Source organism: Serinus canaria, chromosome Z, assembly GCF_022539315.1.
Source record: "Serinus canaria isolate serCan28SL12 chromosome Z, serCan2020, whole genome shotgun sequence".
Classification (NCBI taxonomy): Eukaryota; Metazoa; Chordata; class Aves; order Passeriformes; family Fringillidae; genus Serinus; species Serinus canaria.
Window position 1 is genome coordinate 39,032,162 of NC_066343.1, and position 13,883 is coordinate 39,046,044.

Consider the following 13,883-nt stretch of genomic DNA (forward strand, 5'->3'; position numbering starts at 1 on the left):
ACAAAACAAAACAAAAAAAAACCCACCAAAAAACCAGTGAGAAACATTCTAGTAATTAGAACCATAAAGATAAGAGCTGCTGTATGTGTGATTCACCTCTTGGGTTTCACTTGACAGAAGCCTGCAGCCAACAAGCCCTGAGCCAGATTTCCAGCCTGGCTGCATCTTCAAAGGACTAAAAAAGGATACCCCAAAAATTTACATGCAAAGCATGAATGAAAGAAGCACAAGCAATTGTTTCCATTTCCTGTTGTATCACAACCACAGAATCAAAATCCTCAGTACATGGAAAATTGCAGAAATCTCAGGGAAGTTGTAACAAGATGACAAGCACAAACATATTCAATGAAGATGAAAAAACTATATTAGGCAAACAATATACAGAATTATCAGAAATAAAGAACATTTAAAATTAAATTTCATATTTCATTTATCTTCCAGAGCCCAAAGATCCCCATCTCCGTTTTTATTCTGGAGCTCTAAGATCCCTTTCCTCTCCATGCATCATTTCATGATACAAACCACCATGCATGTCTATCACTTCACTAAGATTTTGCCATCAAGAACAACAAAACTTGAAATTTCCAATACGTTAAAATGGAAAGTTAAAGTGTTAATCTTAAAGGTGTAAGAGGCAAAGATGAAAATGAATCTGGGATTATGACCCATTTCCCCGGATTTCCATAGTCTGCCCACAGTGTGTGAATGTAAATTTAAAAAACCTGGATCAAAATTTCTTCAAATCTTCAAGAGACTACACAGCCATTGAATAAAGCACTGAATCACCACTGAATAGACATATGCTTGCCATGTGGCACTGTAAATATTGATGGGTGTTTTCCACAATGACCAAATGTACCATTGGTACTTTGCATAGGTCGGTCAGAATGGATTTCTGTCAGGAGGCACAATGAAAAATATGGCAGCTCACTGACCCTCCCAAATATTTTAAAATACTAAATGAAATCTCCCTCCTCTCATGGCATGCCTGATTGCCACTTTCAACCAGGAACCTTTACAGAAAACAATTAAACAAGAACAATCTCTACCAGAAGATGATGAATCTAATTTATAGTATTGCTTTCCCAGATCAAGTGCACTCTTCTTTGCCTTTGCCATCACTCCATACGTAACTAAAGCTTTCACCTAAAAAAGGTGAAAGAAACAAACTTTACATAGAGCCAGCACATGACACAGTAAAGACCACAAGACTTGCTAACTCCTCTTCATGACCACAGCAACAAGCACTGTCTCCACAGAACTGTCACAGCATCACCAACCAGGTCTTCCAAAGCCATCATGAATGTAGTGCAGCCAAAAACCATCAACAGATGTGCATGCAAACAAATTCCTTTGGACACCAAGTTGTCATCTGCAGTCAACCTCTACAGAAGCTCTGAAGGTCACTGCTGGTATTTCAAACCAGATGAAGGGCTTACATCTCCAAGGTTTACATCAGCTCCTTAACTTCTTCCCAGGACCTTTCTTTTAAGACCCTTAGGTATAGTCTGGATTGTAATAGGAAGGTGATGAATAAAGTAGGATCTTGCTTATTATTACCTGGTCCCCAGCAATAATATAAACACTTTTTCTGCAAGAATTTTGAGATGAAGTGTTTTTACAGAAACTATCAACCTTATCAACAATTTTCTTGCTAGTAGTATCATGAAAGCATCCAACCATGTTTTCTGAATGGCTAAGGAAATGAAACTACACCTGGTGAAATTGCTCTAACATGGCATTTAAGCTACAGTTGATCCACAATAGCTTTCAAAGGAAAGGTAGTGCCATTGGGCTGAATATGTCAGACACAAGCTTAACAGATGAACTGATAGTTAAACAGCCTTTGCAGTGTAAGTTAATGAGGCCCAAACCAGCTTAAGCAAACCTATAACAAATAGCATATTATTCACCAAGTGTATGCAATGCAATTTCAGTATTGTTATCTGTAGAATTTCATGTGTGTCCAGAAAGTACTCAAAATAATGCTGAACTGCCTAAAGCTGCAACATGATAAACATGTGAAACAGGAACATTTTCAGAGAACAAAATAAAATTATTTAAATGATGGGTTTCACTTTTGGTACCAAGTATATCATGTGCCAAATATATTATTGAAGGGATGCCTTGAAGAAAGGATTCCCCTTTTAAAGAAAACAGTACTTTCTTTAGACTTCAGGGTAGAGTTATCTAGTCATCAGCCTTCACGTAGACAGAGTAAGAATATCACCAGAAAAGAGTCAAAGAGCTGTTCTCCTTAGCAGATCAGTACTCCGCCCTTACACAGATGTATCAAGTCAGGCACAGAGAGTACCTCTGTAAACCTGCACGTCATAAGTTCAGAGACACTTCTTTCCCTTGGATAATGCTTCACTTCTTTCTATTTCTAATTTACTTTGTATTACAAATCTCCTTTGTTGACTCTAAAGCAGAACTTGAATCATTATTATCAAACAAAAATCAGCTTTTTTTAATATGGGATATTCACATATGCCACATGTGGCTCAACTATCATTATTCACAATCCCTGATTTACATAGATTGTCACATCTAAACATCTGTATGAAAGCTGATGTTGATTCACAAATAGGTAAATGTTGCATGTTCGGAAGAAAGTTATATATGTATCTTTGAATATGGGATTCCTGTTGCCTTTCAAACTCCATAAAATTTTGGTTATTTCCACAAGCTAGAAAATTCTTCTAATTAAGTTTGGAAAATTTTAACTCAACTTGAGAGCAATACTGAAACTCCATTACTGTCAAAGTCTCACAAAAAATGAAGTTTTTCACATAGCTTATGATCACAGATAAAAATTAAAACTCCTACAGAGATAATAAAAAGAGTTTGCTACCACACATCATGCACCACATCTAGTTCTTGTGCCAAAATAAACAATGCAGGCCAGAGAATCCATGAATATTCTGAAACATAAACACTGAGAACATTTAGGCTTTTTAAAAACTCAATCCTGCCTCTAATATTCTTCTTCTAATAGTCTTATCAGTAAAATCTGGCTGATAGTGGAAAAGAATGTCAACACGCACTGGATTATGCCTTTGCTTGTGGTTTTAGACTGCATTGTACTGCGATTGCTTAAGATCTAATGCTTACTTTATTGGCTCAGTGATAGTACAAATCTTTTCTGTAAATTCAAAGAAACAAATGTGTCAATCCTTCAGTTTGCCTTTATTCCTTCTTAGAATTTATAACCACCTGCCTCCAGTCTTGTTTTGCCGCTTACTCATTTCCTCTAGCTCAAAAAACCAAATCACCAGAAACAGGCTTAAATGAAGCCAGACCCAGTTCCAGTCCATTTTCAGTCATCTGAGCAATTGCCTGTTAAAAATCATGGGTTTCCCCAACAAGTAAGAAATGAGCAAGCACTTACTTTAACTTGAAATTCTACATTACAACAACTTCTAAAATTTTTTCAGTCATACACAAGTATCCTAGTATGCATTAAGAGCAACACCACAGTAGTTTGTGTGCAGGAGAAAAGACAGGCAAAGAATATGAGCATTCATTAAATCACATAGGTCTTAGACAAGACAACAGCTCTGCTGACAGGCTGCAGATGTAAACAGCCAGCCATTCTGAACATACCTCAGTGATATGCAAAGCAAACTAGCACAGAGAACTAATCTGCAACACTGTTCAGTAGATTGCAGCTAGCGTATGTGACCAGTGATAAGAAAGAAGGCACCTAAAGAAACAAAATCTGATTTAAAAATAAAACCATCCAAAGCTGGCACAGTAAGCGAAACTGAAAGACAGATTCGGCATCATATCTCCATATACAAATCTAAATTGGCCAGATAAGGCAAAATGCCATTAACCAGACTGAGATGCAAAGCAATACAAATTCTGTACAGGACTGCAGAGACAGCCATAGAAGCCACGCCTCTTCCCAAAACACCAGAAGATAAAAAGTCTTCCTTCTGTACCACTGAAATCAATGGTAATGGCTCAGTAACTGTCTGCCAGAGGGGCAAGCAACACATCAACAATCAGCCCAAGGATTTGGTCCTGCCTCCTTGGCATTCAGCAAGCTCCAGGTGAACTGCAAACTGACAGTCTTTAAAGTAACCTTACCCAAGGCACAGAACATGCCTCTCTTCCGAGGACTTAAGACACTGGAGCTAATAACTAACAGAGCTTAGAAGCATTAGTAAGAATAAAGTGTTTACTCATTTAGTTCTCTTTATTGATTTACGAGTGCTATTTACCAGATGGAAACAAAAGATGTCCCAGGTGGTGGTGCTGTCCATGCTGTACAGACAACTGGCAAATGTTCTGAAAATGGCAAAACTAAACATCACCATCTCTACACACAAAAGGCTCTGCTACTGTGGTGATGCAACTTGAAAATCTTTGACACAGTAATTATACATGATCCTAAAACCTAGAAGAATTTTACAATTTTCATTGTATCTACATACATTTCAAATGCAGTTGGAAAAATAATTATTGACTGGCACTTTTAATATTGCAGTTGGAAAGGATCTTCTAGATAGTGAGCATGCCTGACTTTAAACCTCAAGAAATTAAACCACAGAGTTGATGACATCTAAATGGCAGTCAATCTTTAATCAGCACATTATTGAACACTCCCACCATACAAATGGTTAGCAAAGCACCACAGAAAATTGCTAATTTTCTCATCAATTACCTACAAACCAAAGTCCTAGGATCAATAAACCACTTTGGCCTCTACCAACTTCCCAGCAAAAGATTCATTTACAGCACACAGCAGAAAGACAACCTATTATCAAAATATTTATCACATACTGTATAGGCCTCCTTCATAACACTATGAAGCAACACCTTAGTAACACAAAGAAGACTGTACTTTTGCTTTGTTTACAAATTTAAAAAAAAAAAGGAAGAAGAAACAAATTCATCAGGAAGATGAGATGGAACCATTTCATTAGTAGAGAAAATTAGAAAAGCAGTGAAAATGTTTCACTAAAAAAATGCAGAAGCCTACATGCCCAAATATTTCTCTTCACATCAAAGGGAGCTAAAAAACATCCCAGAGTTCACAGAAAAAAAATTCAATATGTCAAAAGTTTAATTTCTCTTCCTTTTCAGTTCTATGGATTAGCCTCCCAAAAGAATCTGGAAATGAAATATATCAGCTTCATCCGTGGTTTTGTTTTGAAACTAAGTCTTGTCCTTTAAAATACAGAAAAATACCTGCAAAGATACTGAAACCGAGAGTCATGCACTGAATTTTTCAGATATTTTCCAGAACACAGCCCACCAATATGGGGGTCATTACTCTTCACCAGGCATTCTCTATGTCTAGGAAAAAGATGTGCTGTCATCTTTATTAAACATCTATGTCCTTCATTGGTTAATTTTGAAAAAGTAAATTAAGAGGAAACAGCTGCTAAAACAAAAGAAAAAAAGGGGGAGGAAAAGTGATGTAAAATTTGGTGATATTTAGACCCTGTAATCTAACATAAATTATTTGTAGGCATATTGCTGGCATCCACTCAGATCTTCAATAAAATACAAGCATGTTTTCCATATGCAAATTACACATTCTGCAAATTCCAGTTTAAATTTTGTATATACTCACCTTCCCTCCTCCTTTTCCTCTTCTATTTGAAAGTACCGCCTTTCCTTGTCATGACAAGTATTTTAGTCAAGATATGCCCACAGGATGCATGCATGTGTGCACACATATGCACCTAAACAGCATCCAGGGCCCAGAGACAATCCTGTTTTGGCTGCAGATGGTTAAGAAATCAGGGGAAAGAACTAATCTCTCACAGGTTTAATTCTGGGTATTTAACATTAAAAATTTTCAAAGGAAAATCCTAGCAATCTGGTAGCTTCTAGATGCACCAGCTAAGAATGTTACAAAATGTGCAGGAGTTTTTCTTTTGCAATAATTGATCTCAGCCCAACAGCTGACCTCTCTAGGCCCAGCTCATTAATCTACCTTCTAGTCCATCCAGCTGGAGCAGAAGGTTGGGTCCATTTAGCTCAGCTAGGTATTATTTCTCTCATTTCAGGTAAATCAGATCCTGGAGCACACAAGACCAACTCAGCAGTTCACAAGACTCCTGGAACACGTGGGGATCTTTTGATTGCATGAGACATTAACACCACTTCTGCCACCACAGAAAGAAGCTGGGCACAAGATTAAAAGTGATATGAGGCCACAAAACACATTATTGACAATAAATGCTGCACTTGCTGAGCCTGAAATGATCCCCACCATGGCTGTTCTTTGCTGGATGCTCAATGGACAATGATGGAGAAAAAGTGTAATTTCTCCTACAGGTCACATTCATTTATAGCTTTTCCTATGCAAATCAACCCTCCATGAAGATCCTCTTGCCCTCTTCCCTTCCTGCCTGCCTGTTGCTGGGGACCCAAGTTTCCCACTCTGCTTCTAGAGTACAGCAGATGTGACATCATGTTAGAAAAACCCCATTTCTGCCCCTCATATACAGAGTGGAAGAAATCTCCAGCTAGTGAGTGAAACCTTTTCCCAGCTGTCCCAAGACCATACACAGGCAGCAAAACTGCCTGTGTATGGTCCTGGGACAGCTGGGGAAAAATTTTTTATATAGGTATTCTCCTATATAAAAAAGGAAAGGAGATCACCTTTTTGTTATATAATTTTTCAATTTTTTTTCTAAATCCATGTATCTGAAAACAGTATGTTGCAATATGCCACAGACCTAAGTTTGATATAGTTCTTTTGTATAACCTTTAGAGTTTCACTAGCATGGAGAACAGAGCTCTTGCTAATTTGTCTCAAGTTGCATGTAGTTCAGACTTTTCTTCCTACGGCCCTCATACAAGTATTTTTGAAGGAAAATAGAGACTTCATTAACTATAAATACCTGAAAAAAAATTCAACTAGGTAAAATTGAGCTATGAATGTCTATTGAGTTTGGAAACACTAATATTTAGTTCAACAAAGGCACATGCATTCTGTATAATACTTGTTTGCTACCTATAATCAGTATTCTGTTTCTCTGCACTTGAATAATGGTACATTCTTAAAAGATCAAGAGAAAAACGAACAGGTTTACATGAACTGGTGAAGGGCCTTGAGGGAAGCCATACGAGTTGTGGCTGAGGTCACTTAACCTGGAAGAGACTGACAGAAGACCTCATTGATGTCTTCAGCTTCCTCCTAAGGGGAAGAGGAGGGGCAGGCACTAATCTCTTCGCACTTGTAACCAATGACAGGACTCAAGGAAATGGTATGAAGATGAGTCAGGGGAGTTTAGGTTGGATATCAGGAGTGTGGTTGGGCATTGGAACAGGCTCCCCATGGAACTGTTCCCAGCACCAATCCTGTCTGACTTCAAAAAGCATTTGGACAATGCTCTTGGATGTTACTCTTGGGGTGTCCTGTGCGGGGCCAGGAGTTGGACTCCATGATCCTGATGGGTCCCTTCCAACTCAGGATATTCTGTGATTCTGTAATTGTATGAAGTTCCAAGAACCATCGCATGTGGGACGAAAAACCACTGACAGACCATCAACCTTTCCTTTAGAGCACTATTGACATCCTGAGAAGTACTTTGTAGAAAATCCTGTTTGTTTTTCCCCAGCTCATAATAACATAGCAGTAGATTTATGTTAAAAGAATATTACCGCAGTTCGGGACCTTCATATCCAGCAAGGCTGTCTTCTTGTTGTTGTCATCTATGCAATATAAGTCCTGAGTTTCTGTGTAAAACTTGGTCTCTTGAAATTTCTTGATCCACATGATTTCACAGGAACACTTGAATGGATTATCCACCAATATCCTACAGGAAAAAACACCAATTTTTTCAGAAGGTTAAATGTGCCACGCATATAGGAAAAAAAAAAAATGAGGGGCAGGGGGGCTCCAAGCATTCAGCTGGGCAAAAACTCAAGTTGGTTAGTAACGTGAAGGAAGGTAGGATGAACCCTTTAATTAAGAGACATAACACATGCACCCCTGGTAAGCTCAGTGCAGAGTAAGTTAACAACTTAACAGTTTCCGTGTAAAGAGTTAAGTGCTGCGTCCACTGAGGGCCCAGAATATCATAGGCAGGAGAGACCACACAAGGGATTTGGCTACTATTTTAAATTCATCAGTCTAAGGCAGGAGCCCATGGAGAACGGCCTCTCAAGAAGATCCGTTTCATTTAATAAATCAGGAAGTGATTAGAATTCATCTCTTCTACACATGAGCCACCACTCAGTTACCTCAGAAATGGTTTACTGCTGTGGAGTGGTAAATTCTTGGATTATACACACTTTACCAGCTTTAATCACAAAAAAGGATTTTGCCAAATCTTTAAAATTCATCTGCTACAACACTCTAGAAAAACCTCACAGTAAAACTGCAGGCAATGTCATGAAGAAATACTAAATGAAAAATTGGCCCTGAAATTGAAATTGATACAGTACCATGCATGAAACTTAAACCACAGGTTAGCAAACTTAACAAATTGCAGTTTTAACACTTAATAAAACTACACAACAGTGTAATACAATTACATGCATGTAAAATATGAACAAAAACATATCTACATAAAGAGTGACCAGTATTATTTTTCCTTCTACTGGCATACACAAGATCCAATAAAGTGGGTGAGCAAGTGTCTGTTCAAGGCATTTCATTACCAGAACAGCCACAAAGTTTCACAGGTATTTTTGATGCACAGAAGCTCAAGTTTCTTGCAGAATCTATGCTCACAAATGCCTCCTGAAGACATGAAGTGTGCAAATAATGAAAAAATTGTCTTATTAGAGCAGTTCCCCCAAAAGCCATCTCAAGTTCTTTGGGGAGAAACAACTCCAGGGATCCTCACAAGTGTCTGAAGGATCAATTTGTATTCACAGAAGTCATCCTCTGGACTTTACCATGCAGCATGAACAAAAATTGTTTGCACAAGACATAATATGAACATGGTAACTCCTTGGGTCAAAGCCTATCTCATGCATTTTCAAAGCAGTGACTTTTACTTCTATCTTCTCTTTCATCCTATGGCTTCCCGGTAAAGAGAAATTTCTCTTGACCAATGGCTGAGCAGTTGTCTTCTAGTGCTTTATTTTGTGCTAAACCCATTTAAGGAGTTAGGCACATCATTGGCAGGGTGCTGGACACATAATGCCCCTCTACAGACACTTGTGTGAAAGAAAAATTCTGACCTATAGTAAGCAAATTCCTAGTCTTTAGCTTGTTTGCTCTAATTTTATGGCTGCAGTTCATTTGTTCTAGAAGAAACGTTCCAAAGTGGAATCTCCTTCTCTGTAATACCTGGAGACTATCCTCTACTTCACTTTATTCTAAACTTCTCATCCCTTTACATTTTGATATGCAAAGGTACTGACAGGACAAACATACTTGTTTGTCAGATTGAGGGGAAGTTCTTCAGAAGCTATTTATGGCAAAATTCATATCTCAGATTCACCTACCAACATACTTCCTTCTCTCCTGTTTCTGATCTTGCAGCTATGTATTAAACACTTATCAACAGAATTGTTCAACTATGATTTCATCACTGCTTTTTCTCTTTTCAGGCTCTGCTTTTATCCCTCCACTTTCTTTTCCTCATTTCCCCCATCTGTTTATCTCACTTTATCACAACATTTGTTTACATAACTTCAGTTCTTCTAGTCCTACACTCCCTCTCCCAAGCCCACAACACTCTACCTCAATTTTGTATCCCTTTTTTCTCTCAACTTGTACATCATCATGCATTGTCTCCATATCTCAAACAGTACTCTCTTTAACCTTCACATTATCCATTTTCCCCATATCTGGTTCAGTCCCACTACATTTGTCCTGGTTCTTCATGCAGAAGCAACAGAACAACAAAGGACATGGAGCAATGGGAGAGCTTTGCAACTAGCTAGTCTCCTCATTAGAGAGCTCAACTCAGGTTATTAAAGAATATTCCACTGAGTAGTGTTCCCAGGGCCATAAAGAAAATAATTATACCAACTTAATTATCAACAAAATATACCTAAGGGGCATAACCTCTTTTTGTGCCACTGAGATTTGCGCATTTCACTTCTCACATGCTGGAATTCACCAGAAGAAGACTAGGATTGCATGTCAGGCAATTCATACTTGGATTGGCACTTTGGACAAATTCTGACTCTGCTCTGAGATCCAGGAGAGTCCCCTCCCTCTCCTCTGCAGCCACCAGAAGTCCTGCAGGCTCTCTGCATATTAGCAGAGAATGAACAAGATGACCAAAATTTTGGAACATGTATCAATAAGAAAATATGGCAGATGTAACAGAGAATAAAAATGTTAGTATGGAAAAAAATCAATAAAGAATTGTTTACCAGTGCTTTCATTGCTAATCAAGTACATAAAGCATAGCGCAACTCAAGAATTTGAGAAAATAAAAATACTCTTAAATAGCCAGCCACACCACTATAAGAATATGAGAGACAGTCTTATATGAATATGTGTGAAAGACAGTATTTTCACTAGTTCAAATACTTAAATAAACACCAGTAGTTTTGTGTGAAATAATCTCACAATAATATATCCTAAAGTTGAAGGAAGAGGCTTCCTTCTACATTGCTTTAAAATATATACCTAACATTCTTGAAGCCCTGGAATGAAAATTTCTCTGCATTTAAGTGTTCAGAATTGATGCTTTCTTTGGACCAGAACTGCACTTCTAATTCCTCTACCTTCAAGAGAACAAACTTTGAAGTGTTATTCTTCCATTCCAGCCAAAAATAAACTTATATTTTAAGAAATGACAACTTACAGATCAGACAAACCCAGATGGCGAAAAGGCTTCTTGGACAAACTCGAGAGCTTGTTTCTGGATAAATTGCTATGGCAAAAGAGAAAGATTGCATTAATTAGAATTGCTTCTTCTTACACTAAAAATACAGTTTGTCTCTCTTGAAAAAGCAATTAAGAACTAGAACTAGCTCTATAAAGCTTTTGACTCCAGTTGCAAAAGGGTAGTGTTCAGTCTTGATGGCTTGAAGGGTTTCAAAGGCTTGAGTCCAGTCAGCATCTAATGTCAAGAACATTCAAAATCAAACTCAACAGGGATCAATATTTTCATTTTTAGCACTTTGTCAATTGCAGAAAAGCAGCAGATTTAACTGTGTTTCAAAAGTATTTTGTAAAGTCCAGATGTTAATTATATGCTCAATTTATTAATGTGAAATGGGTGTATCCCTTTCTTTGATGCTGCACCAAACTCTGAATTCATATAAGCCCTCCTCACATGCTAGCACACATCCACATCAGAGCTTTTTAGTTGCTCTTTTCAAATTGCATGTGCAATACGCACCCACACGGAAGATCAAAAGGAAAACTGTAAAATGCCTGTATTGGGCTTTTTTATGTCAATTAAGCATTTACGGTTTCCAGTGGTAATTAAGTGAAAGGTCTTCTCCCATTAAGCAGAGCAAAGAAATGTTGATCGGAACCAGAAATACTCCTCCCCTCACAGCTTACAAAACTACTTTCTCCACCCCAAAGCAAAAAAATGCTGTTTTTGTACAGTCTTATCAATCTATGAATTAAAGATAGTGAGAGCAGTAAACTGTTTAACTGCCAGCAGTAAAGCACAGATTGGTGTTATGAATCAAAATACCAAGAGTTTTATGTGGTGTTAGAAAGGTGCCATAGGGGCTCCACACTTAGTGTTGCATTGCATCTAAACCCTGGGTTTAAATATCTTTTTTTTTATCTGATTAAAGAACACAGTGTTTACTTCCAAACTTTCAGATGTTAATCTTTGAGTACCAGATAATTTTCACAGAAATTACAAGCTGGATATTCTAAAAATGTTTCGAGCAGAATCAAAGAGATTATCCTTCATTACTGATTCCTTCTGACAAAGAAGATCCTGAAGTTTCAAACTGACTGGTCCTTACATGTGAGAACAAAACACAAGAACTACTATTTCATTAGTCAGCTGAACTCAGGGACCCTGATCAGACAAATCAACAATAAGGAGCAATAGAACAGAAGTTATGTTTAAGCATATAGAACAAAAGTTATGTTTAAGCAAAACTGTCACTATGCATTTTTTTCCTACTATGCACATGCTTTGTGTTGGGGGTTTGAATAAAAGAACCAGGATCCTCAAACTGACTTGGGCTTTGTGTCCAACACGGAGCCACATCAAACCCCATCCATCCATGGGAAATTCTTCACTCACCACACAGGAGGATTACTCCTGCTCCCATACTGACAAGCAGCATGTATGGAGGCCCCTGTGGTACTGCCAGACAAGGCATGCCTCTCTTACCCGCAGATAAATAAATCCTACCTTTCCCAGAAGACAACCAGATATACAGTGAGCTTTACCTGCAGACCACTGCTGTAAATTTATCACCTTAAGCAATACTTTGAAAGTAAATTTAATTATATATATTTTTTTTTCAAAAAAGTATCCCTTATTATTGACTACACAGATGCCTACTGTGGTCTCCTTAATTCATGTTAAGTGAAAAAAATCACTGCTGGGGTTTTGTTGAAGTAGTTCATGATCTCACTTTCACTTTCATGGAAAGAGAATATGAATTAATTTCCCAATTCAACTGCACACAAAAAGACCACAGCAAGAAGCCCAAAGAAAATACATGTGAGGTTCTAAGGGCTTTTTTATTATAGAAGAAAAAAAAGTCAAGAGTACAGAGCCTGGCCCTAAAGCTAAACTTAAGGAGAGGACCGAGATTCAGTCAAAAGTATGCCTGTATTTTACATGAAAATATCAAGCTCACTTTAAACTTGCTAGCCCTAATTCAGCTAAAAGCAAACCAGTGCCAATATGAGTAGAGCAAAACCAGACTAAGAAACCACATGAAGATTTACAGAGCTAGCATCATGGGCACAGTTCTATCACTTACAGTGCTTCTAAAAAGGGGAGGCAAGAAAGGAGGGAACAGATCTAAGGAGAGCTGGGGGAGAGTTGAAGACATGGCCATTTTGCTACACTCAGTCTCCCTCCACAGGCAACACCCTGCTCTGCCTATGGCTGGAACCAGCCCTGTGTGGAAAAAAGGGGAAATCTGCTGCAAGGTTGATCTCAAATGGTTTCCCTTGGCTGCCTTACCTAAACCTGAATACAGGTGTAGAGATACAAATACATTTTGATACCTCGAGCTGTATACATACCCTACACTCACAATCTATGATTCAGCGATGCACTTAGACGCAGGCTGGCACACAACAACAACAACTATTTTTAAAAGTTTTTGTAAATAGGCACTTGCTGTGAAATGTTTTCACATTTAAAGGCACTGGCAATATACCATGCATGCATATTACACAGGTCCATTACTGTTAGCAGCAAATAAGCTTACAGACTACAGCACTAGTAAAATGAGACTGTCGGCTAACTTGAGTCTACAAGCAGTGAAAACACCAAAATTAGATGAGCAAGGCTATTAATTACACTTTAATAGTATTTATTAGGATATTTGTTTTCCTGTTGTTTATGTTATTACTCAAATCTTCTCATGATAGATAATTTTAGAAGGATACCTAAGCTACATATGCTTTCCCAAGAAAATAATGAAATGACAAAAAAGAGCTTGAGAAAATGCATGTTAATAGACTTCTTTTAAACTGATACTCTTGTATGATTCATAAAATAAATACTACTTTTATATAATATAGCTGCTTAACCACATCAAAAGATTTTTCATAGAACAAAAAAGAAAGCTGTAACGTATCACAGCAAAATTAATGCTTATAAAGTTACCTCAATCTTCAGAAAAATGTTTTTTGTTTTCTTTATGGGATAGCAAAAAATTTTTGTTTCCAAATAAAATGTAAGACTTCTCAAAGACATGTATTGTACATTACCCTTGCAAAATGAAATTCCTTTAGTGCTTAACAGTTTTCACTGTCCCAACCACGACAGGAACTATACTTCCTT

At 37.7% G+C, this 13,883-nt stretch overlaps 1 protein-coding gene across 6 annotated transcripts in view; it reads right to left on the reverse strand.

Moving 5' to 3' along the window:
• NTRK2 (neurotrophic receptor tyrosine kinase 2) overlaps positions 1 to 13,883 on the reverse strand; it is a 196,123-nt gene that overhangs the window by 160,761 nt on the left and 21,479 nt on the right. For all 6 annotated transcript variants that reach the window (XM_030237198.2, XM_009097988.4, XM_018922996.3 and 3 more), the window contains exons 4-5: positions 10,743 to 10,811; positions 7,630 to 7,784 (exon numbers count right to left, since the gene is read on the reverse strand). In XM_030237198.2, coding sequence (XP_030093058.1) covers positions 7,630 to 7,784; positions 10,743 to 10,811 — 224 coding nt within the window. The remainder of the gene's footprint in view (positions 1 to 7,629; positions 7,785 to 10,742; positions 10,812 to 13,883) is intronic.